Here is a 27,694-nt window from a genome sequence, read left to right on the forward strand (position 1 = left end):
GTGTGTGTGAGGTTTTGTGTTATTCTGTGCATTGCATTTGATGTCTAGAACTTTCCCCGTGTGTTTGCAAAGCGAAATAGTAGTTTTATTCAGTCTTAGAAGTGATTTAGGTGTTTCTTTGTTGAGCCGGTTATGTGATTTTACCCACCAAATTATTATGTATCGTAGTTAACCCCTTTTGAGCCTACAATCTTATTTATTTGGCAACCACATTATAAGCCCTAACCATTTGATGTGAATTAATCATCTATTTGAACCTTGTACCTCTCGTGAGCACTTTAATTTGTTATGAACTTTGTAAAAGTTGAAGTGTGGGGTGGTTGGTTTGGCTTTTGAGTGGAACTATTGAACTAAGGAGAAAGGTGCACTGTTTTGAAAAAGTAAGAGCCACTTGAAGAAAAAAAAAATAGTTGTATTGTTGTGCAATAATTCTCCTTAATAGTGGTAACTTGGTGTAATTGTGCTTAAAGAAGGAGGGAGTTAATGTATATTGATGTGAAGGTGGAGTTATGGTTTGACATAAGTGTGGGGTTTTGAATGGTAAATTGTATGTATTAAAGTGCTTAGGGAGGTGTAGTCACTCTTATATCTAAATGTATCATACCCATCCCGCAGCCTACATTACAACCAGTTAAAGTCTTACTTGATCCTTGACTGAATGAGCTTAATTAGTAAAGTAGTACACTACAGACAAGCCTATGGTACGTCCTTTGTGGCATATGAATGTTGTTTCTGAGAGTGATTGAATTCTTTCTATCTTGAGTTCCTGATTGTTCATAAATTTTATTGTGTGTCGAACTAATCTCTATTGTTGTGTGAGGGCACTTGATTCATGAAGAAAAGGTAATGTTGTTTACCTCTGTGTTAGAGTAAGTGAGCGGGTTATAAATAATGTGTGGCGCTTTTGAGTCAAATCTTGAGGTTAGGATGTTACGATATTGTACTTAATCTGTTTTAATTATTCTTGGTGTAATGAGTTAGGAGAGTTTGATTTCTCGAGGACGAGCAATGGTTTAAGTGTGGGGTATTGATGGTAGGCTATAATTGCGTATTTTAGTCGCTTATTGCACTCTAATTCACTGCACTTTATTCGTGTTAAGCTTTAATCGGTAGTGTTTTGCACTTATTGTGTATTTTATGCCTTGTAGGAGTGATTCCGAGCTATGTAGACATTATGGAATGAATTTGAGTGATTTGATACTTTGAAGTCTGAGTAAAAGCCTAAGGGATTAAGCCGGAATCGTGTTCGGGGGTCGAGGACCAAGTCTGGATGTCAAAAATCGAAGTTTGGTCCGTACTCTGAGAATTCCCCACTATCGTGGCGCGTGGGGCACCGCGCTTGTGCAATCCTCTGTTGTCTGTCAGAAATTATCTCTCTGGATTTCCCCACTAATGACCCGCATGGAGAGTCGCCCCATGCGGCGCTCCTGTGCAAGTTTTAGAGAGTTATTTTCCTATTTCGGCTAGTAGAATGTGATTTCGTCTGGTCCCGACCCTACTCAGTATAAATACATGGAAAAATATTATTTTCTGGACTTTTGACACATATTCAACCTAAGGAGGCTAAGGAGGAGTTGGAAGAACACGAGCACAAAGATTTCATCATTTCTTCCTCACTCAATACCCGAGTTTGGATCGAAATTATGTTTTTCTATACTTTAACTTTATTTGTGATGAATTTCTCCATATCTATGAAGTAGTTCTCTTTAGGGTTTGATGGATTTGGTGTATTGATGATTGTTTGTGGATTATAACTCTAGTTTTATGTATTGAAGCGTATTTGGATGATTTAATTGTTGCATCTATATTCACTAGTTCATGTAATCGAGAGAGGCATAACTTGTGATATCCTTGCATTATATTATTGGTTGAGTTCTTTAATTCTTATTAGTAATCGAGAGAGGCTGGTTGAATCATTGATTAAACCTAGTTAGGAGGATAATCGAGAGAGGTTCTCCTAAAGACCAATCCACTACGCATTCTTGCATATCTTCACGTGCTTAAATTGGTTCATCTTGTGAGGTTAAGACTTAATCGAGAGAGGAGTTTTTGCTGAACGTTTGAACTAATAATTGAATGAATTCGAGAGACTCACTTAAACATTAGAAGTGAATTACCTAGAGTTAGATCCCAAACAATTATCTTGCACCTATTCCATCAAAACCCTATCTTCTCCCATTGATAACCTTCTTTGCTTGTTCCTTGTTGCGATTGTCATTAGTCAATAACTTTAGATTCTTAGTTAATTTTAGTTAGAAATCATATAAATCTTAATTGTTGATCATCTTGGATAGAAACTAACCTAGAAACTACGAAAATACTGTTTAAATCCAATCCCTGTGGATACGATATTATACTATACTATATTTGATTAGCGAGCATAATTTAGGTGTGTGTTTCGAGCTCGTCAAATTTTGGCGCTGTTGCTGGGGATTGGCAATCAACAATGTTTGAAATAGTTTGTAGTGATAATTTAGGAATTTTTCTTTTTATTTTATTTTATTTTTCTCTTTTTACGTTTGGTGGTGTCACGATCCAAATTAACCCTCTGTAAGGTGTCGTGACGGCACCTAGTCTTTACGACTAGGTAAGCCTAATATTACGAAAAATATAAAGAAAGCATAACATTTTAAAGATAAACAGCATATTGTGAATAACCAAAAGTAGTACCACTCGGCATATACAAAATAATTTTTCAAGACCCGAAATATCACTAAGTCACAAGCTGCTATAATCTATGTAGCTCTATACAAAAGTCTGAAGATAACAAAGAAAGTCTCTAGGTGAGGAAGTAGAAGGGGACTCCGAGGATCTGCGGACGCAAGCAGAAGTACCTTGAAGTCTCCTAGAATCAGCAGCACGCAATAACCCCGAGGTTGATAGCTCGCACCTGGATCTGCACACGAAAACATGTGCAGGAAAGGGTATGAGTACACCACAATGGTACCCAGTAAGTACCGAGCCTAACCTCGGTCTAGTAGTGACGAGGTCAGGTCAAGGCCATACCAAAATAAATATAATAAATTAAACAGTAAAAGATATAAGTAAAGTTTACGGTAACACAGTTAAAAAATTCTCGAAAATTTAACAGTTAAGGGAGCTCTAGGCTCAGAACAAGGTAGACACAATGGGGAATCTTCCGGGATACCGTCCCGTAGTTCCGAATAAATATGCAGTACAAGGGGATCTCCCGAAATACGTCTGTAGTCTCAAAGTAAATATGCAGTGATGGGGGATCTCCTAGAATACGTCCGTAGTCCCAAAGTAAATATGCAGTGTTGGGGGATCTCCTGGAATACGTCCATAGTCCCAATTTAAATATGCATCGCAAGATGAAATGACAGGTATGGCATCGAGTTATACAGTTTACACTGAACACATGTAAGGAAAATAGGGACTTAACTAAGCATGGTGCACAGAATGTCAAATAGGCAGTTAAAACACGTAAGCATGCTCCTCTAATCTAGGCTAAACAATTAAACGTATTAGTGCAATTTAATAAGAAAAAACAGTTTATGATTTAGAAAGGAAAAACGGGATTTTTTGCAACAACAGCCTGTGTACGTACTTGTCACCTCATGTACACGGCGCCCACACATCAATTAATATCAAACATCTTAAGGGGAAAGTCCCCAACACAAGGTTAGGCAAGCCACATACCTCGATCGCTCAAACCAACTTGATATCAGGTTCTTGCCACTAGTATCCGACTCCAAATTGCCCGAATCTATTCAAATTAATTGCATAATGTAAATATAACTACAAGTAACTAATTTAACTAATTAATTTGAAGCTAAAGCGTGAAATTAGGAAAAACGCCCAAAACGTCTCCCCGGTCCCGTCTCGGAATCGGGTAAAAATTATAAATTATGAATACCCATTCACTCACGAGTCCACTCAAAAAAAATCATCTAAATCCGACGTCAAATTCCCATTCAAAACTCAGATTTTCAATTGGTGAACCTTTTTCCCCATTTCCAAACTTCTACCCTCAATTTCCTTAATTAGACGAGGAAAACAACAATAGATTAATGTATTATGATCAAAATAGAGTTAGAATTAGTTACCCAATAGTTCTCCTTCAAAATCCCTTGAACTATCGTCTCCCACCGAGCTCTAAATCGAATTTTGTGTTATGAAATTTCAAACCCTCGAAATCCTCTTTTCTGTCCAGCGATTTTCGCACCTGCGATCACGCACCTGCGGACAATCCATCGCAGGTGCGAAGTCCACTTACTTGGGTTGGGTACGCACCTGCGCGCTTGAGTCCGCACCTGCGGATGCACTTCAGCGCTCAATCGTCCGCTTCTGCGGAACCTTGGGTTCTTCTCACCTCCGCATCTGCGACTGCCCTTCCGCAGATGCGGCTCCGCTCCTGCGGCTCACTCGTCGCATCTGCGACCACTGACCCCCTGACCTAAAAGCGCACCTGCGATCCCAACCTCACTTCTGCGAGGCCGCACCTGCGGACTCCTCACCGCAGGTGCGAAAACACCAGAACCAGCAACTCAAAAATTCCTCTAAGTCCAAGCTTTCACCCGTTAAGCACCCGAAACACACCCGAGGCCCCCGGGACCTCAACCAAACCTACCAACCAATCCTATAACACCATACGAACTTAGTCGAGCCTTCAAACCACATCGAACAATACCAAAATCATGAATTAAGCACGGATTCAAGCCTAAGAATTTAGAATTTTCCAAATTCTACAAACGACGCTAAAACACGTCAAATCTAGTCCGAATGACCTCAAATTTTACACACATGTCACAAATGACACTACGAACCTACATTCACTTCTGGAAATCCATTCCGAGTTCGATATCAAAAATTCCACTATTGGCCGAAATCGTCGAAAAATCTAACTTTCGCCAATTCAAGCCTAAATCTACTACAGACCTCCGAAACACATTCCAGACACACTCCTAAGCTCAAAATCACTCAACGGAGCTAACGGAGTCAACGGAATTCCATTCCAGATCCGTCTTCACACAGTTCCGACTACGGTCCAATCTCTAAGGCTTAACTTCACAACTAGAGACTAAGTGTCCCAAAACTCCCTGAATTCCATAACCAATCACTCCGGCAAAAATCTCAAAAGCAGAAACAAATATGGGAAAAGCAGATATTAGGGGATCGGGGATCTAATTCTCAAAACGACCGATCGGGTCGTTACAGGTGTTCTATAAAGTGAAGATCTCTACTTCTCACAACAACAATAACCATAATATCCACAATGTAGTTATTAAAGAGTCTTATTTAGAGTGAGAATTTATCTCTCGATAGTTTTTTTCCTTTTATATTAGTAGATTAATGTAAGTCAATTGACCAAAATGGTTTAGTATATTATGCCTATTTTAGTGTAATCTTTTTGTCGTGATTTATCTTCGCCAAAAGCTTGCATTGTTAGCTTCTACATCACGCCTTGCTATCTTGATTACAACACTCCCATCAAACTTCTAACTCACAAAAAAAAATATTAAGCATTAAATGAGCAAGCAATTACCGTGATGAATTGCAAGTACAATTAAAAAATAATTTTGACACCCTCGAAAACTGATTTAACTACATTCTAAAATGGGTTTCAAAATTGAATCGATGCCCCAATCTTGTACCACGTATGTGCCGACACCTTGAGTTTATATTATATCTAGATTATTACAACAAAAAACCCATTGAATTCGCACAAGTGGAATTTTGAATTATATTATATCTAGATTATTATTTATTTTTTATATTTTATAACACAAACCTAAATTTTTCTCCGAAACAGTAGCAACTTCCAAGTAGAAAAGATTTGCGATACCTGCCCGAACAGGAAAAATAACACGTCCAAAACAGCAGCTTCGTTTGCTTCACTCTTTAAAACGAATGAAATTTCAATCTTGTTTAAGCAGCATAAAATAAAATACCAATGATCCTCTCTCCTTTTCGTTGGTTTTATTTTCAAAGTACTTGTATTTGCTATACTGGAGGGTAATATTATAATCATTTACCAGGACCTTAATAGAGCATGTTCTTTTAATAGTTTCGAGAAGTGTCAAAATCAGGTAATATATTGACTATAATACTTGCCATTTCCCATCACTTATGTACAGAATCTGTTAGTCCTCCCCACAGTAAATGCTTGTTAACGAACCCCTTAGCAACAAGTATATATGTACATCACACTAAGTTCCACCCTCACTGCCCGAGCGGGTTGTGCTTTTGGAAAGTAACATATCTTTCAATTGTGTGTAAGTTTTGAGCTCCTCCAATGCGTCCAATGCCTTTCTAGGAACATAGAACCCTGATGCAGTGCCAGTTTCTCCCTCTACTTCTGTCTTTACAGAACGCGGGGTATAACAGCTTGAATCTTGACGCAAAGGGGGAGCAGTCCTCAGCATGTGAACAAGGGCACCTACAGCAGCGTCTTGAGATTTTCTGGTGGTTGCAGATGCTTGAGAAGATGTGTCTGAACCTTTTTTTGAATCAAGGGTCTCTCTGCATAACAAGAACAATAAACACCTGTTGAGTTGAAAAAGTAAGAAAGACAAAACTGAAGATGTGAAAAACTATGACAAACTCTTAGCTTGTTGTCTGTCAGCAAAATTTGGTTGGATGTAAGATCTCTAACCTAACATAATTACTCCACTTAAGGCAATCATGATAAAAATGGATCTCAAGTCATATCAAACTACTGAAAAGGGAAGTTGAAAGCCCAACTTGAACTGATTTTAAAGTAATTCGCGATCAGATTCGTCTCCAATCTATCCCGTGTTCCTTACCTCAAGTCAAATCTTCCATGCTCAAGTTTTTTAGCTCACTATTACTCCCTCCAACACTTGGACACATATATGCCAATAGTTTCCATTTTCAACTTTCTGAACCTTGCCTGTTAACTGTGCTATTTTTCTGCTTCTTCAACTCCTGGAAGTACTGCCTGGATTCACCTAAATCTTACCAAGCCACTAACCAACCCAGCCACAAAAAACTATTCTTTCCAATGAACTGGAAGCTGCAACACCCACAACTTGGGACCCCTGAAAATTTCCAGGAGCTCCAAATGAAGTCAGCACATGCAGTGTGCTCTTTTGAAGTCAAAAGACAAAGGCTTCCTTTTGAGCCATCATTTAGGGGCCAGACACCAAAATAAACTTTAAGGTGTAACAAGTAGAAAAGGAGGCCCTCAACAACGCAAAAACAGCTTATATTTTCTCCTTCAGTGATTTGATGTGTAAGAGTTGTGATAAGTACTAAACAAATATTCAATAACGTAAATTATGCTAGGGTCAAAGGAGCATATTACTTAATTAGTTTGACGGAAATCCTTATCTGAGAAAATTCGTCCCAAATTCCAATCCCTATGGAACCTATCAAATACCGACGAAAGCAACTTGCTCATAATTCTCCTCCCATAGTATTAGAGTTCTAAACCTGCACTTTTCGAGTCCCTAGTTGAGAACCCAATCTCTGAGTCCAAATGCAACCTCAAACCAGTTAAACAAGTGAAACCAATGAAAAACAGAAAAAACCGCAGGACAAGAAAGATCCAAACAATCAGTTTAAAGAACAATAAAGGACTTGAGAAGAAACAAGGAGGGTTATTTTTCTCTTTTCTTCTAATAAGGAAAGAAACAAAGTAAGTTATATCAGTTGATTAGGGGTGTCAAATGGGCGGGTTGAGCTGATTTTAGGCGGATCAAAATGGGTTGAGTCAATAAATGGATGGTCAATGACCCGCCCAAAAGTTACGGGCTGGGTCAAGATGGGCTAAAATTTGAGTCATAGCCCAACCCGCCCAACTCTTATCAAGCTTTAATTAATGTGTTGTTTTTTATCAATTGTTTAATTATCAAATAAGACTTTCTTTTGTTATAGTCATATATAACATATCAAACAAAAAGGAATTGATAATATTTTATTAGCACAAGAAATTATTCAAAATATCACCAAGACCAACATGGGAGGAAATATGTTTATTAAGCTAGACATGGCTAAGGCATACGATAGGATGTCATAGTCGTTTCTAGTAGAGGTCTTAAAAAGGTTTGGCTTTGAAGAATTTTGGATTGATATTATTCGGAGGGTGATTGCTGATGTTTGGTATTCTATCATTATCAATGGTTCTAGAAGAGGTTTATTTACCTCTTCACAGGGTCTTAAGCAAGGAGACCCACTGTCACCTTCTCTCTTTATTTTGGTAGCCGAGGTCTTGTCTAGATCTCTTAATGCTCTTCATGACAATGTTGATTTCATTCCTTTCACCATGAGTCACAGAGGCCCTCTCATTAACCATCTAGCCTATGCAGATGATATAGTCATCTTCACCAGCGGTAATAATAAGTCAGCAAAGCTCATAATGAAGCAGATAAGTAACTATGAAGCCTCCTCTGGACAAAAGGTAAACACTGACAAGAGCTTCTTCCTCACAGATCCTAAGACTGGTGCGCACAGAATTAATAGAATGAGGGAGTGTACTGGCTTTCTGGAAAAAACTTTCCCCTTCAATTACCTTGGTTGTCCCTTGTACATTGGAAGGAAGAAGTTAGAATTATTTGATGTCATGGTTACTAAAGTGGTATAAAGATTAAATGGTTGGCAGGGAAAGATGTCCTATGGAGGAAGAGTAGTGTTGATTAAAAGTGTATTACAGTCGCCGCATGTGTATACTTTGTCAGCTATGAGCCCACCTAAGGGTACTTTGAACCTATTGGAGAAGCATTTTGCTAATTTCTTTTGGGGCTCCAAAAGTGATAAAACTAAATATCACTGGAGTTCTCGGAAGAATTTATGTACTCCTAAGGATGAGGGAGGTATTAGTATTAGAACCATTATTAGTATTAGAACCATGGAGGATATCAGCAATACTCTTGCTATGAAAATATGGTGGAGGTTCATAACTCAACCATCTTTGTGGGCTTCTTTCCTTGAGGCAAAATACTATGCTAGAGCTCACCCAACCACTAAAGTTTGGGTCCCAGGTACTTGCAACTTCTGCTCGATAATTGGACAGAGAAGGGTACTCTGGATACTATGTTTCCCGATTCAAGGGCCAGCAGAAAGGCTAAGGTGCAGGAATACATTACACAAGGTCAATGGAACCTGGAAAAACTTGGTATGATCCTAGATAAAGAAACTGTGCAACATATAGCTAACATTAGGATTGGGGAGCAGAATGAACAAGACTATGTCATCGAGAGCCCAACAGAGGATGGCTTATGGCAAATACACAAATAAATCTTTATGGCAGATCACTAGATGCAAAAGGCAGAGAAATGAAGCACTTTACAGGCTATGGCACAAGTGCGTTCCCTTCAAAATTTCCATCCTGTCCTGGAAATTATGCCATAGTAAATTACCTTTTGATGAGATAATCGCCAAGTTTGGTAACCAGCCAGTTTCTAGATGTAATTGTTGTCAAAGATCAAAATGTGATTCCATTCATCATACATTCAGTAAAGGTGATGCTGCTAGATACCTTTGGAATAGATATGGTATGCCTCTAGGCATCAGACATCAAAATTGGCTTGTTAGGATGATTCTCAAGAAGTGGTGGGAAGTCGAGCATAAAAATAACATTCATAAATTATTGCTGCAGATTGTACCATTAATTATCTTCTGGGAAATCTGAAAAAGTTGGAGTTCTTGCAAGTTTGGAGACCAAAAAAGGTTTGTCTATATTTACATGGAGCAACAAATCACCTGGACCATTCAAGTTGTTGTTACTGTAGCATATCCTAACTGCAAACTGAATTGGCCATGGGTGAGACTTTGTGAAGAGGTGGAAAGAATGAAGCCTATTGTGAGATATTGGCAAATAACATGGATGAAATCATCATGGGATATGATCAAGGCAAATACAGATGGGAGCTTTTTGGTTGACACTAGTAGGGCAAGTATAGGAGGGGTAATAAGAGATTCACATGGTGATCTCATTATGGCCTTCTCCATACAAAGCAGAGGCAATAGCAGCCAAGTTTGGTGGAGAGCAGTGCATTCAACTGGGATATACCAAATTCTGCTTAGAGCTTGACTCTCTTATAGTGACCAATATGTTAAAAGAGAGGAACACCAACAACGGGAAGATGAAGCATACAATCAGTGCCATCACACAGATTCTAGACCATGCAGAAGTTCAAATTACCCATTGTTATAGAGAAGCCAACCAGGTGGTTGATCATCTTGCCAAAAAAGCTGCAAACAGTGGCAATAGCTCATATTACTACACATTCCAGCAGTTGCCTCGAGAAGCTAAGGGTCCTTTTTGCTCAGATAAATGGCAGTTGCCTAGCATAAGAAGTAGATTTGACAAAGCTAATTTTTTTGTAAGTTAATGTATTTTCTTTCCTCATGGAAGAGAAGCTGTATAAGATTAGCTCTTTCATGAGTTTTTGTAAGGCTGTTGCAGCTACAGTCTTGTGTATATGGAAGGTCATGTACATGCCCCCCCTTCTCTTTTGTCAAAAAAAAAAAAAAAAAAACTGATTGCCATAAAAATAAAAAAAAATAAAAAAAAAGAATTATTTTTAAGATCTTTTAGCAAAGTTACTAATGGATCAATTTGCGCTAAAAATCAGCCCAACTTTAGATGGGCTGGGCTAGGTCAAGATGGGTTGAGTTCAACAAATGAGCGGGTTGAGCGGGTCAAATAGGCTTGGGCTCAAATTGCCACCCCTACAGTCGATAAAGGAAAACTGATGTGATTCTAAGTTACCGAAAATCAAATGTGTCCTCTAGGACACTTATTGAGAAAAAGAAAATAAGAAATAATAGTGTCCAAGAGGGTAAATGGGATTCCCCAATATATTAGCTAAATGAAGTTCTTCTCCGAACAAATCTTAGGCTTCTACATATCCGATGTGCCCTCAAGTTCAAATGATATATCACCAATACAGCTAAGATATTATTTTTGTTGTAGAATGTATCATTAAGCACTATATGCATATTCGCAATTCCAGATAATATATAGCATCAGAGAACTAACAAACATTTTGTCTAACACTTGAAAGCGCTAAATTAGGATGGTAACCAAAAATCTCCTCTTTTCATAGAACTAAAAATGAAAAATTGGGCACAGTATCTTTGCTATTTCACCAGTCTCTACTATCATTGCTATTTCAGCACAAAGTATCATGACAAATTGAACCTTTTATCCCATAATGATCAACCAAATACGTTTGAGAAATTTCTCAATCAAATCAGAGGAAAGAGGAGAAAAATACAAAAGAATTTGTGAACTAGTTCATAAGCAACCTTTACTATTATGCAATTGCATACCATTTTGCCATCCTTAGAATGGCCTGTCAAGAATCCCAATGATGGAAAATGAAGTATAACTTGAGAATTGCTATACCATCATATGCTATAAAGACAGAAAGGAGAGGAAGAACCTAGCTAAAAAGTATAAAGCCAAATGGCAGTTGTTCTAGTTGCTTTTGGCCAGCCGAATTACTGGGAGGCGGTGGAAGAGAATGCAAATGCTAACATGAAAATTGCAAGCAGTAGATTAGTGCTGCTGCTAGTGAGAGAGAGAAGGAACTTTGGGTAGAGTTCGTAAAATAACCCTTTGAGCAACAGATTTAGTTGATAGAAGAATGGGATTTTTGCACTTGAAAGTTGTCAAGGGTGTGAGGCTTCCAAACAAGTGATAAGTTTCTTGTTTCCAAAAGGTTTTGAGAGAAGGGAAGCAACACTCACAAATGTTGTTCTTGATTCCAAAAATAGAGGAAAAAATTTCTACACTACCAAACAACCCTAAACTAAAGCTTCAGCAGTTGCAAGGTTACTAAACTGCAGGCCAACAACTGAAGAAATGTGGTTACGGTATACGAGAGGCATCCGCAAAAAGATTTGCAGATATCTGAAGAACTTTGCATGGAAAAAGATTCATTTTCTGTTCTCATTGAATCTTATTTAAGCTTCTAATAAAAACATCCTCATGAGTCTAGTTTTATAAGATTGTATCTACTTTTCGGATACTTAACAAGATAACATCTAGGAGTTTTGAAGTTCTAGCATGTCCTAAAGAGAATTCTCTAAGGAGCTCTGAAAAACTAGTAACTATAATATATCCATATTGGTGTGCATGTGTATAATGTGAGTATGCTAACCACAATTGCCTGGTTTTGTTTGGCAAGGAACCACTCTTTCAGTAGATTTTACCACTTCATCCAACTTTTTGAATCAAATTCACTTATTTCACACAAGAGACAAAACTTAAAAGCACAAACTTAAAAATATGCAGGTAAAACAATAGTAGGTGTTTTTTCCCACTAATTCGAAGTTTACATGCATAAATAGACTCTATTAAATTTTAAAGTAGCATAGCAGTCACAAAGTAATAAATAATCTAGAAAATAGGTGATATATAAAAGGCAGATCAAAGATCAAAAGGCCAGAAGAAAGTGGAGAACCTTTGAGGACAGAGTAAAAAGGAAAGCGGGATAAAATATAGCTAGCTACACATCTGCTCCTCATCTCAAGGAGAACAACGACAGTAATGTAAAGCAAATATTGGATAGATCTAAATTAGCTGATATCTAAGCAAAAAGTGAGGAGCTTACAACCTTGGAATCTATATCATATGATTCATATTATTGCTATATCCTTTCATTAAGTGAAAAGGGAATGATTGTTGACATTCTTCCCAATAGTTTACATATTGGATTTTTTAGTTGAAAAATAACTTCAAGTTGAAAACTCATGTCTCCGCTGAGAATGATAGCTTCATGGCCCATTCACTGTGGAAATGCTAACTTTGTCCTCACAGTTACATCAAAAGCTCAATTCCCAATACTATCTGAAGCCCAGTTTCTTATGATGTCCAACCTGTTGGACAAACTATATGCCACATAATTGGCTATAAAACCAATTATATAATGACAGAGGCAGCAATATACATAGCAATTTTGTAGTGCAACAGATACAAATAGGGATTAAAGAGAGTAGATATGCTTAAGAGCTCTAAGAGAGCACATAGATGTGAGCCTTTTATACATCAGTTGTGAAATTAGCTTTTCTGTGAGGTCTTCTGTCTTTGGTATCTAGAAGGTGGCCAAGACACTAGATGCTCTTCATATGTATTAATTTTCTTTGTTATAGTAATATTTCACAGTTACTACCAAAAATAATGACAGATAAACTTTGAAGAAAATGAATGCAGAGATGTACTGTTCATATGAAGAAGAATATTTCTACAGATACGGTATGCTGTAGAAAAAATTACCTGGCTCTAGAATCAGCATTATCAACATCATCAACTATAAAAGGACAAGAAAAATCACAGTCATCCAAGTCATCCTGAAAAGATAGTCTGCTAGAACTTCTAGAAAACCCAGCACGTGGTGAACCACTTGAAGATAGTAAACCTGAAAACCGTCCTGAATCGTCTCTAGCATCTGTAGACACCTGAAAAAGAAGCACACAAACGAAAGTTAGCAGCTGGCTGAAAAAGAGCTCAACCAGATCCTATTTTTAAATAAAAATATTAACTAGAAAATGCACACATTTAGTAAAAAGTAGAAACTGCCCACCTTTTGTCCAGGATTAGTAGTCCCAGTATCTGACTCTGGAGCCCTTAGCAAATCCACTTTTCTCGATGACCTGATTCCAGAAGGGGATTCATGGGATGAAGAATCATGCTTTGTGCTTCTAGGTGACATAGGTGGGAGAGAATGCCTGTTTGGATCAGACAAATTAGGAGATATGTGTTTGGAACTTCTGCCCATCAATGGATGAGGGATACTGACAGGAACAGTTTCTGAACGCAAACGAGTCTGCACAGGATTTGCACCTGAGAAATATGTGGGTGGAGAAGGAGATGGAGATGGTGAAAATGGAGGGGAAATCTGGTCGTCATCATAATTAGTTGCTTTCTGGAGAGTGGGCAATCTGTAGTTAGGTGGAACCCTCTGTCCATACACATCACTGGGCGAAGTTGAAAGCTCATATGGTGCACGGTACAAAGGTGGAGATCCAACATATGGCTGAGGTAAAGATGGTGCCCTGAGGAGACCACTGGTCCAACTTTGTGGACGCTGAACTGGTGCTGAAGAAGATGACTGTGTCCTTCTCAATGAACGACCCTTATCCATTGAGGTAGAAGGGAATGACCTCATAGGGTCAGTGAGTGGACTGCCAACATAATCTGTAATGATCTCAGGCGGAAAGGATGCAGAAGTCTCCAGGTTGAAGTCCGCCAGATTTTCTCGATATGTCACAGATAAAGCAAGTCGGCCTTGCTGGGAATCAACTGGAATAAAAGTATATTGCTTCATCAACGCCTCCTCTGCCCTTGAGAATAGCTCACTAAATGAAGACACTTTATAATTGATATCAAAATAACAACTCTGACTTGACAATGATAGTTTCCTGAAGGCCTTGAATGCAGGCAGGAGCCTCATCATTGAATAAAGCGAGCGGAGTAGTATAATGCATTTCTTGTATGTTTTTTTGAAAGAGGAATCACCCATGTGCAGAACCATTGACCTCCGATTCTCACATTGTACAACCCACCTCTCCACAACAGTTTCTGTATATCCTCCTGCAAATCCTGTACTCGAATCGTGCTCCAATGAAGTACTAGATTTATCCTGAACAAGTATTATATCTATTATCATCGGTTCCACCAAATTCCGGTGCAACAGATTCAAGTTATCAAGAACAGCAGGACGATCTCCCAACACCAAATTGAACCACCTGTCACTCTTTTTCACTTCCCCACTACCACCATAAGGTCGTATCGAAGGAATCCTTGAGTCCAAAATAATATGCAAGCTTTTAAGAAGAAATTGAGCAAGTATTTGCTCAAATCTTCCATGTTCACCCCCCTGTGGGTTACTCTGAAAATCCATTTCTGTCTTTCAAAACAGATAACCACAACTATTTTTGGTCCTCAGCCATGTACAATATGGTCCAGTACATTATAACTTCCAAATAATGGATAGACAAAACAGATAACCTACTGACTATTTGCTCAGTCATGTGGGCCACTATGTTTTGATAATGAACCTAAAAATATATGTATAAAGATCAAACAAAAGCTATGGAAAACTCAATCTAACAGTGACCAAAGTAGTTTCCGGATTGAGGCATAGTAGTAGCTCTTGACATATTATATCAAAATAAAAAGAATCCGACAACCTCGACAAATATCAAAAGATGTTCAAGGAGCAGGTCGGAAAAACCATACACAAATATATTAATATGAGAAAATTGACACGTCAACAGAACAAGAGAAAGCGAATAAAATTTGGAAATTAGAACGGCTAAAATAGAATACATAATCAGATGATAAGACTTAATCAACTATAGAATTGATTAACAAAAATAGCGCCATGAGAAATATAGACTTACTTGAGAGAATAAAAGTTTGAGAGCAGCGACGAAGAGAGAAACCACAGGGTCGGAGATAATAAGAAGCAAATGGAAGAGAGAGAAATTCCGTATAGCGAGTGGCCTGCTAGGGATGGAGCAGAAAGAGACCATATATATATATATATATATATATATATATATATGGAGTTATGGACTACTAAAGTAATAAATTTCTCATTTTTTATTGAAACAATGGTAATAATCTATATAAATATTATATTATATTATATATACTATATTAAAATCACGAAATAGCGATTGTATATACTTGTAATTGTAATCATTATTTTTTTCTTGTGGGCAAAATAAAAAAAGGTCGTGCACTTGCTTTTAGGTTTAGGAATCTTTAGAATTTATATTGTTTGGGATTCTTTCCTTACGGTTTTTTTTCCTTTGGTTTTTGATTCCTTTAGTTGTAGGATTCTTTAGGATTTTTATTTATTACGATGTGTATTGTAAGACTCCTATTCGTATTCAAGTAAACAAATAAAAACCTACTTAAAATAGAAAAGCACATATATGAAAGAATCTTAACAATGAAAAGAATACATTTAGCTACAATTATATTACTTTCTCAACCGTTTTGCTTTGTCGATATTACACTGGTCTCATTATTGACTTGATACCATATGATTTGAAGCTTTAGCTAATAACTTCGGTTGTATAGTCTTGTTTTACTGCTTTCTATGCGTAGACAATAAATTGCGTCGAGAAAATAAAATCAAGACCGAAAAATATCGCAACAATCATAGTATTTGATTTCAAATATTTGAGTGTACAATTTCTATGAATCCTCTGATTCTTCTTTTCAATAGAATATATTCAAGAATTTGATCTTGAATCTATATTTGTTTCCATGAACGATGATCTTGTTCTTGAGCTTGAGCTTGATTGCTTGAATTTGACCTTGATTTGTTCTTCGTTCTTGAGCTTGAACTTGACCTTGATTTGTTCTTCGTTCTTGAGCTTGAACTTGATTTCTTGAACTTGAACTTGATTGCTTGAAACTTGTAGAGAATTTTGCGGCGTTTGATCCACGAGCTCTCTCTTGCTTCTTGTTACAACTTCTGGTGTCTCTTCTGAGTTATGAAGACCCATATTTATAGTTGTAGAAGGGAGGAGTTGTGATAAGAACAAACTCTTTCCGACCAATCAAATTGAAGTGTGACACAGCCGCATTCGATTGGCCAGAATATGTCATTCGCACATGTGGCGCGGTTTCATTGTCCCTGTAATTTGACTTGGCATGTCTTGTCATTTTGACACGTGGCATGGTCCTATTGGCTCTTCCATTTGACGTGGCGTGCCACATCATTTGACACGTGGCACCAAACTAGGCTTCTAGGAAGATGACATCTTGGGCTTAATGAAGTAGGCTCGTTACTTTAGCCCAATTAAATGGGTTAGCCCAATGGATTAAGACTTATTTATTTAATTCATATATATTGGACTTATATAATTAATTCAATTATATTAGCCCGTAGTATTTATTTGGACTAATATATCTTGAATTTAAAATATAATTCAAATTATTTTATAAATTTAATTTTAATAAAATTTATATGCCTACAAATACCCCTACTTCGTGACTTGTTGGGATGTATACGTATTGAACTTCAAAACAAGGCTTGAAGTACAAAATTGCCACTACCGTAAAGAGATACACTATCAAAGCACTTGATCTTTCGGGAATGGGCACACGTGACTCAAACAAATAATACACCACATTAGGACTTTTAAGGGAAAAGACTTCAAAGTAAGGTAACTTTTCACGGTGTGTATCTTACGATTTGAATTCTATTTGGAGTAGGAAACGTTTGACCGGCTTACACCTGATCCCACATTGCATAACTACTTTTTAATGCCATGTTTCATTAGCTATATAAACCTGCATTCTCTTGGTAATTGATTAAAACAAGCGTCACCCGCAAAGTCACTTTTACTTCGACCTTTGACGTTTAGGAAGCCTGCACAAAGGTAATTTTTTTTTAATTCCTCTGCATTTTCTTTGTCTTTTTTTTTTGTAGGCCGAGAAGGCAAGTACAAGTTCTTGCATGAAGATGGTGATCTTAGGGTGTGAGGGGATGGGTATTCATCCTTGTCCAAATATCGGAGAGATTACTCTCATAGCCCGACTACCGAAAAGATTATTCTCAATGTGGTCTGACTACCGGAGAGATTACTCTCAATGTGGTCCGACTACCGGAGAGATTGCTCTCAATGTGGCTCGACTACCGGAGAGATTGCTCTCAATGTGGCCCGACTAGCGGAGAGATTACTCTCAATGTGGCCCTACTACCGGAGAGATTACTCTCAAACGACCCGACTACTGGAGAGATTACTCTCAATGTGGCTCGACTACCGGAGAGATTACTCTCAATGTGGCCCGACTACCGGAGAGATTACTCTCAATGTGGCCCGATTATCGGAGAGATTACTCTCGATGTGGCCCGACTATCGGAGAGATTACTCTCAATGTGGCCCGACTATCGGAGATATTACTCTCGATGTGGCCCGGCTATTGGAGGTCATTTAATCCATTTAGACCTTTCTGCCCATTCTAATATTCTTGATTTGGATTTTGATGATCTTTTTTTTTTTTTCATTTTCTTTTTGCAGCCCGAAGAGATGGAAAATTTGAGAGACTATACCTCACATTCTTCCAAACTTAGATATCTCATAATCGAGACTGAAGATGGCATAAAACAAATCAAGCTTTTGGTTCACACCTCACAAGCTGGCCGGTATACAGCCTTATGGCCTTCTTTGAGGAACTCTCTTCATGTAGAAAACTGGACCTTGGAGCACAAATCAAATTCTAATCCATTGTCCAAGATGTGGTCTCTCCAAGCGCCAATCCATCGCCACGTAAACATTGCTAGCACCCTTCCGAACTTAGAACGTTGCACAATTCAAGGCGAAGTACATTGGGGGAAACACAACAATAATCGAGGGCGAGTATCGTCATATTCTAGGATAGTGGGAATGGGCTGAAGATGTACTTGGTGGAAGCCAACAAACCCTGAGTACAACAAAGATTTATGATGTTGTTTATACCTCACTTTTTACTTATGATCGAAACTCGAACATTTTGCAAGCATTTTGTGAGGCTTGGTGCCCCAAGACGAACACGCTTCTTACATCAGCTGGGGAACTATCTATCTCTCTTTGGGACTTACATATCCTTGAAGGTCTGCCCATTGCGGGTTCTCTATATGAAGAAGTGGTACCTGAGATAAGAGAACTTATCGGTTTGGACGAAAAACAGATAAGATTTATCCCTCGATCTTGCGAGTATTTATTTGCTGCCTTCCATCACCTTAAGGAAGGTACGGGTGCTAACCAAAAGGTCTCCTTCAGCAAGTGGACAAATTTTTGGTATAAGAAAACTTTAATATATAAACATGCCCCACTGCGAAAGGAAAAGAAATCTGCGCACCTACAGTCGACACATAATCCTAACGGAGTTATTCCCGAGACAACGAGGTGGTCGAGTGATCAAGAAGTTATATTCTCCAAGCTTAGGATGAGGTCTGACACGAAAGATGAAACATATATAGCAACATTCTTATCAATTTGGTTATGTGCCTTTGTGTTTTCCAAGGCAGAAAACTTCATTCGTCCCGAGACTTTTAAGATGGCAAGCACGATGGCATGCGGGTGAAAGATTAGCCTTGCGGTCCCAGTTTTGGTGAGTATTTATCATGGTTTGAATAAGATTTTGTGTTCTTTCCAACTTGATCAGGTCAAAGTTTGTTTTCCCATTCATTATGTTTACGGTTGGCTTGCACATTACTTCAAAACCCATTATCCACTTGCTAAGGGTCCGTCTGTCCCTTTGATGGTGGCATACTCAGAAGAGGGAGCTGTGAGGTACTTTGACGAGAAGGATGCGAGAAAACGCATCCACACTAGGGAGGATATAGTTTGGACACCAACAATGTTAACCAATTCTCATCCTTATTATTATGTGGATAACGATGCCCCTCTAGAGTTGGAGTCAAATTACTTCATGAGGTTACGTTTTAGTTACCTCCCTTTGAGGTATGGTAACTCATTCATCATCAAGTCATATAGCCCGCATCAGTTTGGTCGTCAATTTGGGTTTTACCAGAACGTCCCCGGTTTTTTGGAGAATGATATCCGTAACGCCTCTCTAGATGAAGGACTTAGATTTTTGAGGATTTGTACACTGTATCGGTCTATGTCACGTGCGATTCCCCCCTTCCCCCCAACGGGAGATCCTGTGGAGAAGCCTTTCTCCACCAATTATGTCTTGGTGGGAGAAAGCACATGGGAAGTTTCTCGAGAATAATTTACAAGCTTTGGTAGACAATATTGGGCTAAAGTCTACTACTCCTTTAGGAGGTGAAGATCAAGGTGTTGGAAAGACGCTCCAAAAAGTTAAAGAGCTACCTACTCCAATCCCAAAAGTAGTTACACAACATAAGAAAATGAAGCTTAAATCCTCAAAGGCAGCTTTGAAAGAGGTAGTGTGCACTTCAACGGATATAGAGAAGCACCCTCCAGTTCTTCCATTTAGCACGCAAGTTCCTCAAGATACAAGCCAGAGTACCAATGAAGATCAAAATTGGAAAAGGAAACGGCCTAACCCAGTAGAGATCGTAAAGGTTCCAAGTGTTGATAGTCCCTCAAGAACGCATACAGCTTGTAACAAGTAGGTAAAAATACAATCACCTTGCCCTTTCTTTTTATTTTTTAATCGACCGAATAGCTCTACTAAAAAAATATTCACTTTCTTTGCCATTTCCTTATGCAGTTAAATGCCATTGGGCATCCGGTGGTATCCCCGCATGATAAGCCATAAGTGAGTAATGAATCTATTGGAGGGCCTACATCTAAAGTGAAGTCGTCTTCAAAGGCATCATCTCTTCCTCATGACGAAGCCCTAAAAAGACAAACTCCAAATGAGATAACTCGCATTCCACCAATGACAAATACAGTGGTATCTATTTTTGAAGGAAAGAGCATTGTCTTTAATCGCAAAAAGGAATTCATCTTGGGACTTTGGGAGGAAATTTGTAATAGACTCTCCAAAACACATGCATAATTGCTCTCATCTTATAGGGAGCAAATTATTGAGATTTTCGAAGATATGAAGAAGACGAATATTTTGGATCTTTCTCCATTAGAGAGTTTACTGGATTCTCGTTTTGAGCTTGCCGCGTCATATGACCAAGAGCAATCCAATATGGTTGATAAGACGAGTGAAGATGAGAAGCTAGAGCTGATTTCTAAAGCTAAAGAGCGTCTCGAGTCGTTCAAACTTGAAGCAAGTGAGAAAGTCAAGAAAGTTTCCTCTAGTGAAAACAAACTGAAGAGAGTTGTGAAGAAGTTGCAGATATTACAACAAGAGAGGGAGAACCCTGAAGGTGTTATAAAAGCAACTCAAAAGGAGGTTTAAGAGATTTAGGCAAAACTTTCAGCTGTCGAGACTGAGGTCTCTTCATATGACAACGTAAATTTACTGAATGTTGATGATTCAACCAATTTGGAGGAGAAGAAGAAGAACCTAGAGACTAGCTGTCAGGAATTGATCAACTACAAGTTTTGTTTAGATTAGGCTATTAGCATTATCTCCCCTTCTATCTTTATGTTAGATTGAGCTAGTGGATATTTATTTCGTCTTAAATAAGATTGCTTCTCTTTTGCTTTACATTGCCCGACATTTATCTTGGTCGCATAGTTTTCAACTTTACGCACTTGTAACGAAAGATTCATATCTTGTAGTAGGAGAGTCCAAATAACGAACCATTTGATTTCTCGAAAATTAGACTTCAATATCTAAAATATATCCAAAACATAAAATCAAACACCTTCCGAATGGACCCAGATAATATTTTGAAACCAGATTTTACCACGTTGAAAATTTTATATTTGCGCAGTCTCACCAAAAAAATCATATCTTGGTGTAGAAAAGTCAAAATCATGAACCGTTTGATTTTTGAAGCCTTAAATTGCAAATCTATGACATATCCAAAATGAAATATCTAATGTCTTAAGGATAGAATCAGATAACAGTTCGAAATCAATATTAAATTCTGACGCGGCGACGATTTCAGATTTGCACAACTTCACCAAAACTTTTGTATCTTGATGTAGGAATATCGAAATCATGAACCGTTTGATCTATTGGAAACTTACCTTTAAAATATATAACATATCCAAAATGCAAAATTTAATGCCTTAAGGATTGTTTCATATAATATTTTGAAGTCAATACTAAATTCTGACAAGGCGACGATTTCAGACTTGCACAACTTCACCAAAACATTTGTATCTTGATGTGGAAGCCTTGAGATTGTAAGAACTTTTTAATTGTCAAAAATTAAAATTCAAGAGCTTCATTCTCACCAAATATCTTGGGTCCAAGTCTCACTGAATTTGAAATGTCGTGAAGACAGACCAAAATAACTTGAAGGTTTGGCGAACGTGAAGGCATAACAGATCCTCGGACTTCAATGCAAATGCTTGGCAGCCCCCCTAAAAGATATTAATCATTTCATTGCAGACACCAATTTACCATATCGGCTTGCCCCCTTTAAATCAAATGGGATCCAATGTTTAACAGAAGAATGGTATATCAGCTCGATTTTCAAATGTTGATTGAATGAATTACATTCCATCGTACTTCATTCGGACAACAATTGGGGGGTTATGTATCTTTTGAACTTATGCGACTGAACTCAGAATGAAACTCTAAGCTGCCTACATACCTTGGTGAAGAGGATCAAGTCATACCGTAGTTCAGAATGGGTAATTTATTTATTTTTCTTTTTTATGTCCTAACTTTTGCTTAGGCCGCCCCTTTCTAGGTTTTCAACCTAGCGGACTTTTTTTTTTATGTCCTAACTTTTGCCTAGGCCGCCCCTTTCGAGGTTTTCAACCTAGCGGACTTTTTTTTTATGTCCTAATTTTTGCCTAGGCCGCCCCTTTTGAGGTTTTCAACCTAGCGGACTTTGTTTTTTTTTTGTGGGCCGTACACAGTTTAGACTCATGCGTACCCGGAGTGTAGGAACATGCAGTTTAGGCTCATACGTCAAGGAGCGTTGCAACTTCAAGGATAATACTTCTTCAAAAGCTTGCCATTGATCGGGCCGATTCTCATGCCATCTGCATCAACCAGCTTGTAAGCCCCACTTGAGTAAGCTTCTTATACGACATATGGCCCATCCCATTTTGAAGTGAACTTCCCTACAGGTTTATGGGAAGTAATAATGGGTCTTCGTATGGCCAGGACTTGATCTCCTACTTGAAAGGATCTCAGGCGAACTCTTTTATTGAAGGCACGAGGCAATCGAGCTTGATAACATTCAAGACTCTGTTGAACTTCCAACCTCTTCTAATCAAGAGCCTCCAACTCAGCTAATCGAAGTCGGGCATTTTCTTCATCAGTGATTCCTTCTTGAATAGCTAATCGTAATGAAGGTATTTGACGCTCGAGTGGCAAGACGACTTCAACTCCACAAACGAGTGCATAAGGGGTCGCTTGTGTTGGCGTGCGGTGAGTTGTCCTATATGCCCACAGAGCTTCCTCCATACGGTCATGCTAATCCCGTTTGGATTTGGAGACGACTTTCTTTAACAAGTTGCATACAGTCTTGTTGAATGCCTCAGCTAGACCATTAGCGACAGCATTGTACATAGAAGAGTTACGTTGCTTGAAGCCAAAGAGTTCACAAATATTGTTCATCAACCTATTGTCGAACGACTTGCCATTATCCGTTATTATGTAACGAGGAATGCCAAAGCGATAGATAGTGTTTACTCGGATAAAACTTGCAACATTTTCCTTCTTTACCTCCTTAAGAGCAACAACTTCAGCCCATTTTGAGAAGTAGTCAGTTGCAGCCAAGATGTATAGGTTCCACCAGAGGACTTTGGCAGTGGTCCAACAACATCCAATCCCCAAACGTCAAACAACCAGGATGCAACAGTCGGGTGCAACACTTCAAGAGGTTGATGAATAAAATTAGCATGGAATTGACAAGCCTTGCATCTTCGAGCGTAGTCCAAGCAATCTTTTACCATCGTCAGCCAATAATATCCCATCCTTTTTATATGGAAGTGGAGCTTTGGTCCAGACTGGTACAACCCACATACCCCAGAATGTGCCTCTTGCAATCTTGGAGTGCTTCTTCTTTCCCTAAGCATCGCAAGAGTACTCCCCCGAACGACCTTCTGTATAGAGTATCTTTGTAGTAAAGGAAGCGAGGTGCACGATGACGGATTTCAGTCCTTCTCCTCGGATTTTCTAGAAGTATCCCATAGCATAAGTAGTCGAAAATGGGTTGTCGCCATTCTTCTTTCTCAACTTCAGAAATAGTGACAAGATGTTTGATTTCATTTTCTTCACCTTCAGCCTCATTTGGTAGCAGTACTACCCATTTTTGGCAGACAGTAACTTGCGCTTGATTAGGCAGGGCTAATGATGAAGCTAGGGCAACTAAAGCATCAACCTTCTTATTTTCTTTCCTTGGCACATGCTGAATAGTCACATCAACAAGCCACCTCATTAACTTTTTAGCGTAGTCATGATATGGGCATAGTTCAGGCTTCTAAACATCGTAACTACCTAGAAGCTGATTGACCACTAACTGAGAGTCACCAAAGACTTGCAAGTGCAACCGCTTTATTTCGACAACCATTTCAAGCCCAAGTATTAGTGCTTGATACTCAGCAACGTTGTTAGAGCAGAGTTGCGTCAACGTAAAAGAGTAGGGCAGAACTTCACCTTAAGAAGTGAAAAATACTACACCAGCACCAGCACCAGCTCCTCAGCGATGTGCAGCACCATCAAAGTACATCTTCCATGGAGGCTGAACTTCAATGACCATTGTGTCCTTATTAGGTAGTTCGTCAGTTAGCTCCTAATCATCAGGTATATGGTGATCTGCCAAGAAGTCCGCTAGCGCTTGTCCTTTTATAGCCTTTTGAGGGATGTATACGATTTCAAATTGTTGAAACTGGAGGTACCACCTTGCTAGTCGATCACTAAAGATAGGTTTTGACATAACGAACTTGATGGGATTTGTTTTTGAAACAAGACGGACAACATGAGCTTGAAAGTGGTGCTTCAACTTTTGAATTGCAATTTTTCAATTGGCGAATAATTCAGCTCATTTGGTGTCATCATCCTGCTCAAGTAGTAAAGAGAGTTTTTGTAACACCCCGAAAAATTTCGAAGTACTTAAGTGGTAAGCCCGGTAAATTTTGCAAAGAAAATAATATTTCATGGTGTCGGACTCGGTTTACGTGTTTGAGGATTGTAGAAATTCTTCGCGGCGAGATTGCTCACCGCGGCACGGACTTTTTGGGTTGAACAATGCACCAGAAAGTAAAGAAAGTTTTTTGGCGGAAAAGTGCATTTCTGCGGTCCATTATGCGACCGCAGAATCACTCTACGGACCGCATAATGGCCGCAGAGTGAGGCAATTAATTAGGCTAATTGGAAGTAATTATGCGGTTGACTATGCGACCGCATAATAGTTATGCGGTGCATTATGCGACCGCATAACGGTTATGCGGACCGCATTCTCAGACAGTTCTTTTGGCTATTTTGTAACCAACTATGCGACCGATATGCGGTCCGCGTATCGGTTATTCGATCACATACCTTGTTACGGAGCTCTATTTTTGGATTTTTAAAACCCGACCTTATTTCGTTTAATACACTCTTTGGGTCATTTTGAGTTATTATCTGACATTTTAGAGTGAGAGAGGGTGCCCTAGAGTGAGAAGGTGTTCTCCAATATTTGTTCTTCAATTCTTGCTCAAGTTTTGGAAGATTAAGAAGGCAAGCTCACTAGGTCTTCATCCTAGAGGTAAGATTCTATACCCTAAACCCTAATTTCGAAATCATCTAAACATGGGTAATTAGCAAGATAATATTTGGGCATGAGAGTTGATTATTTTACATGCATGTGATATCAAGGGGTGTAGGAAGATTGTTGAACTAAGCATGGTAAATATTGGGTTGTGGGATGATGGAATCCTCCATAAAAAGGACCTTGAAACCTTATGCTCACCTTGTGTTTGATAAAATGCTCAAATGAGCTAGAAACATGATCATCTTCCTAATTGTGGTTCAATCTGTTATATTTATAAAATAGATTGAAGTTGCTAAGAATTACGGAACGTTTTAGAGTTTAAGGAAGCTCAATTGAGGTATGTTGGCTAAACTCTTCTTTAAGAGTTGGAATTCTCATTATCCTTGTAAGTTCTGAGATGTTGATTATAAATCGAGTATTCCGATAAGTTTTGTGATGAAGATATATGTTCAATTCATATTTCAAATGCTCTTATCATATTGCATTAGAAATTGAGGATGTGTCCCAAACTATGGATTACGTATCCACATGTTATAATTTCTAGTCGTGATTTATGTGAAAGGTATTATGCCAAGTTGTGTAGAGATTGTGATTGTGATACACCTCCACCCGCATACATTAGGGTGAGGCAGCATGACTGCTTTATGTGGGGATTAGGTATAAAGATTGTGATTGTGATATACCTCCACCCACATATATATTGGGGTGAGGCGGCATGACCGCTTTGTGTAAGGATTATGATATTGTGGGACTGCACCTCCACCCGCTTATATTGGGGTGAGGCGGAATGACCGCTTTGTGTATGGTTTTGGTATTGTTGTGGCACCACCACCCGCATACATTGGGGTGAGGCGGCATAGCCGCTTTGTGTAGGTATTGGTATCATTGATGCATTTCCACCCGCATACATTAGGGTGAGGCGGCATAGCCACCTTGTGTAGGTTCTTGGTATTGTGGTTATACATACACCCGCATACATTGAGGTGAGGCGACAGGGCCGCTTGATTAGAGTTGTGGTATTGTACGTACACCTCCACCCGTATACATCGGGTGAGGCGGTGGGGCCGCTTTGTGTGAATATAGTTATATAGGATCTCATCTTAAATCCTATAAATGTTGTTGATAGTTTTAGTAAGCTTGATATGGTTGAAACAGTTATCTATATTATTCTATTGCCGCACTGGTTCATCATAATTATCTTGTATTTCTAAATTCTTAAATTGGTGTTTAGTTTTCATGCTAGTACTATTCGACGGTACTAACGTCCCTTTTGTTGGGGGGCGCGACATCTTTAAATGGATGCAGGTGATTCCACAATAGGAGACATTGATCAGCGATAGAAGTATACCTTCTTCCTAGCTAACTTGGTGAGCCCCACTTCATCTCGGGGTCAAGTAGCTTTTGATATTTATGTATTATGGTTGAGGTATAGCTGGGGCCTTATTGCCGGCATTATCATTGTACTCTTCTTTATCTATAGAGGCTCCGTAGACATAGTGTGGGTTGTGTATTAGTACTGAGAAAGACAGACTATGCTATGTTGTAGTTGTATTACTTGTCCATTTGAGACTTTAAAAATGGTGAAACTTATGGTAAGAAATTGGTAACTGCAGACACGATCACTTTATTTTTTAATTAAGGAAAACATATATTCTCTTCATTCATGAATGAGTTTTGGTAGAATAAATCCAACAGGCTTGCTCGGTCGGGTTCACTCGGTTGAGCGCCGGGCGCGCTCCACGTTTTTGGGGCGTGACAAACTTGGCATCAGAGCCTAAGGTTTTAAAGTGTCGTAGGATGTCTCGGAGCCGTGTCTAGTAGAGTCCTTATTATTGGTGTGTTGTCGACCATATCTATAATTAGGATGCTACTTGGGCATTTAGGAATAATACCCTTCTTTCATGTTCTTGATCGTGCGATAAAGCTGGTTGTAAGATTGTTCCTCCTTTAATTCCTACGTTGCTCTAATTTTCAGTACATGGCACCTAAGAAGAAGGCAAGAATTGGCCAAAGAGCTAATGTCACCCTAGGAGTGACAGTTAATCCTATAATTGATGATGCGGGTGAGCACCCGAGGAGTGAGAATACTCCTCCAGCTACTACACTGCATGGCTCTACTACAACTGATCAGGCCGCACCTGTCCCTACCCCTACAGAAGGTGCAACGGTTCCTTCAACTGATATTCTAGTTCTACCTCCAGCTCCAGCTTCTGATTCTGGTATGTTTGATAGTGATATTAGGGGATCCATACAAATGTTGACACAGTTAGTGGCTTCTCAGGCCCAAAGATCAAGTGTTGGGCCTACTTCTTCCAGGAGAATCCGCTAGTTCCAGGGTGAACAAGTTTCTTCAGTTAGATCCTCCAGTGTTTACGGGTATTGATCCCGAGGAGGACCCCCAGGACTTCATTGATAAGATGCACAAAACTCTCCGGGTTATGCATGCTACAGAGACAGAGGGAGTAGAGTTGGTCTCTTACCACCTA

General features: G+C 38.9%; 1 protein-coding gene across 2 annotated transcripts; it reads right to left on the reverse strand.

Annotated features, from left to right (window-relative positions):
• Window positions 1-6,038: 6,038 nt before the first annotated feature.
• Window positions 6,039-15,464, reverse strand: LOC104110269 (autophagy-related protein 13a-like). Of its 2 annotated transcripts, none has more exons than XM_009619725.4 (4): window positions 15,337-15,464; window positions 13,515-14,991; window positions 13,208-13,389; window positions 6,039-6,483 (listed from the first exon to the last, which is right to left on the reverse strand). In XM_009619725.4, exons 2-4 carry the CDS (start codon window positions 14,832-14,834, stop codon window positions 6,171-6,173), a joined length of 1,815 nt encoding a protein of 604 aa, XP_009618020.1. In that variant the 5' UTR covers window positions 14,835-14,991; window positions 15,337-15,464; the 3' UTR covers window positions 6,039-6,170. The 2 variants fall into 2 exon arrangements, with proteins under 2 accessions (XP_009618020.1, XP_009618019.1); XM_009619724.4 differs by having other exon boundaries at window positions 6,039-6,507.
• Between the last annotated feature and the right edge of the window lie 12,230 nt (window positions 15,465-27,694).

The sequence above is a fragment of the Nicotiana tomentosiformis genome, chromosome 6 (genome assembly GCF_000390325.3).
Source record: "Nicotiana tomentosiformis chromosome 6, ASM39032v3, whole genome shotgun sequence".
Lineage (NCBI taxonomy): Eukaryota > Viridiplantae > Streptophyta > Magnoliopsida > Solanales > Solanaceae > Nicotiana > Nicotiana tomentosiformis.

Bases quoted from the DNA above. Each gene is read 5' to 3' on its own strand.
- LOC104110269 (XM_009619724.4), bottom strand. From the start codon at position 14,834: ATGGATTTTCAGAGTAACCCACAGGGGGGTGAACATGGAAGATTTGAG. The intron at 13,390-13,514 runs GTGGGCAGTTTC...CTTCTTTTTCAG, and splicing joins CTACTAATCCTGGACAAAAG to GTGTCTACAGATGCTAGAGA. The intron at 6,508-13,207 runs GTAATTTTTTCT...TCAACTCAACAG, and splicing joins AATGCTGATTCTAGAGCCAG to GTGTTTATTGTTCTTGTTAT.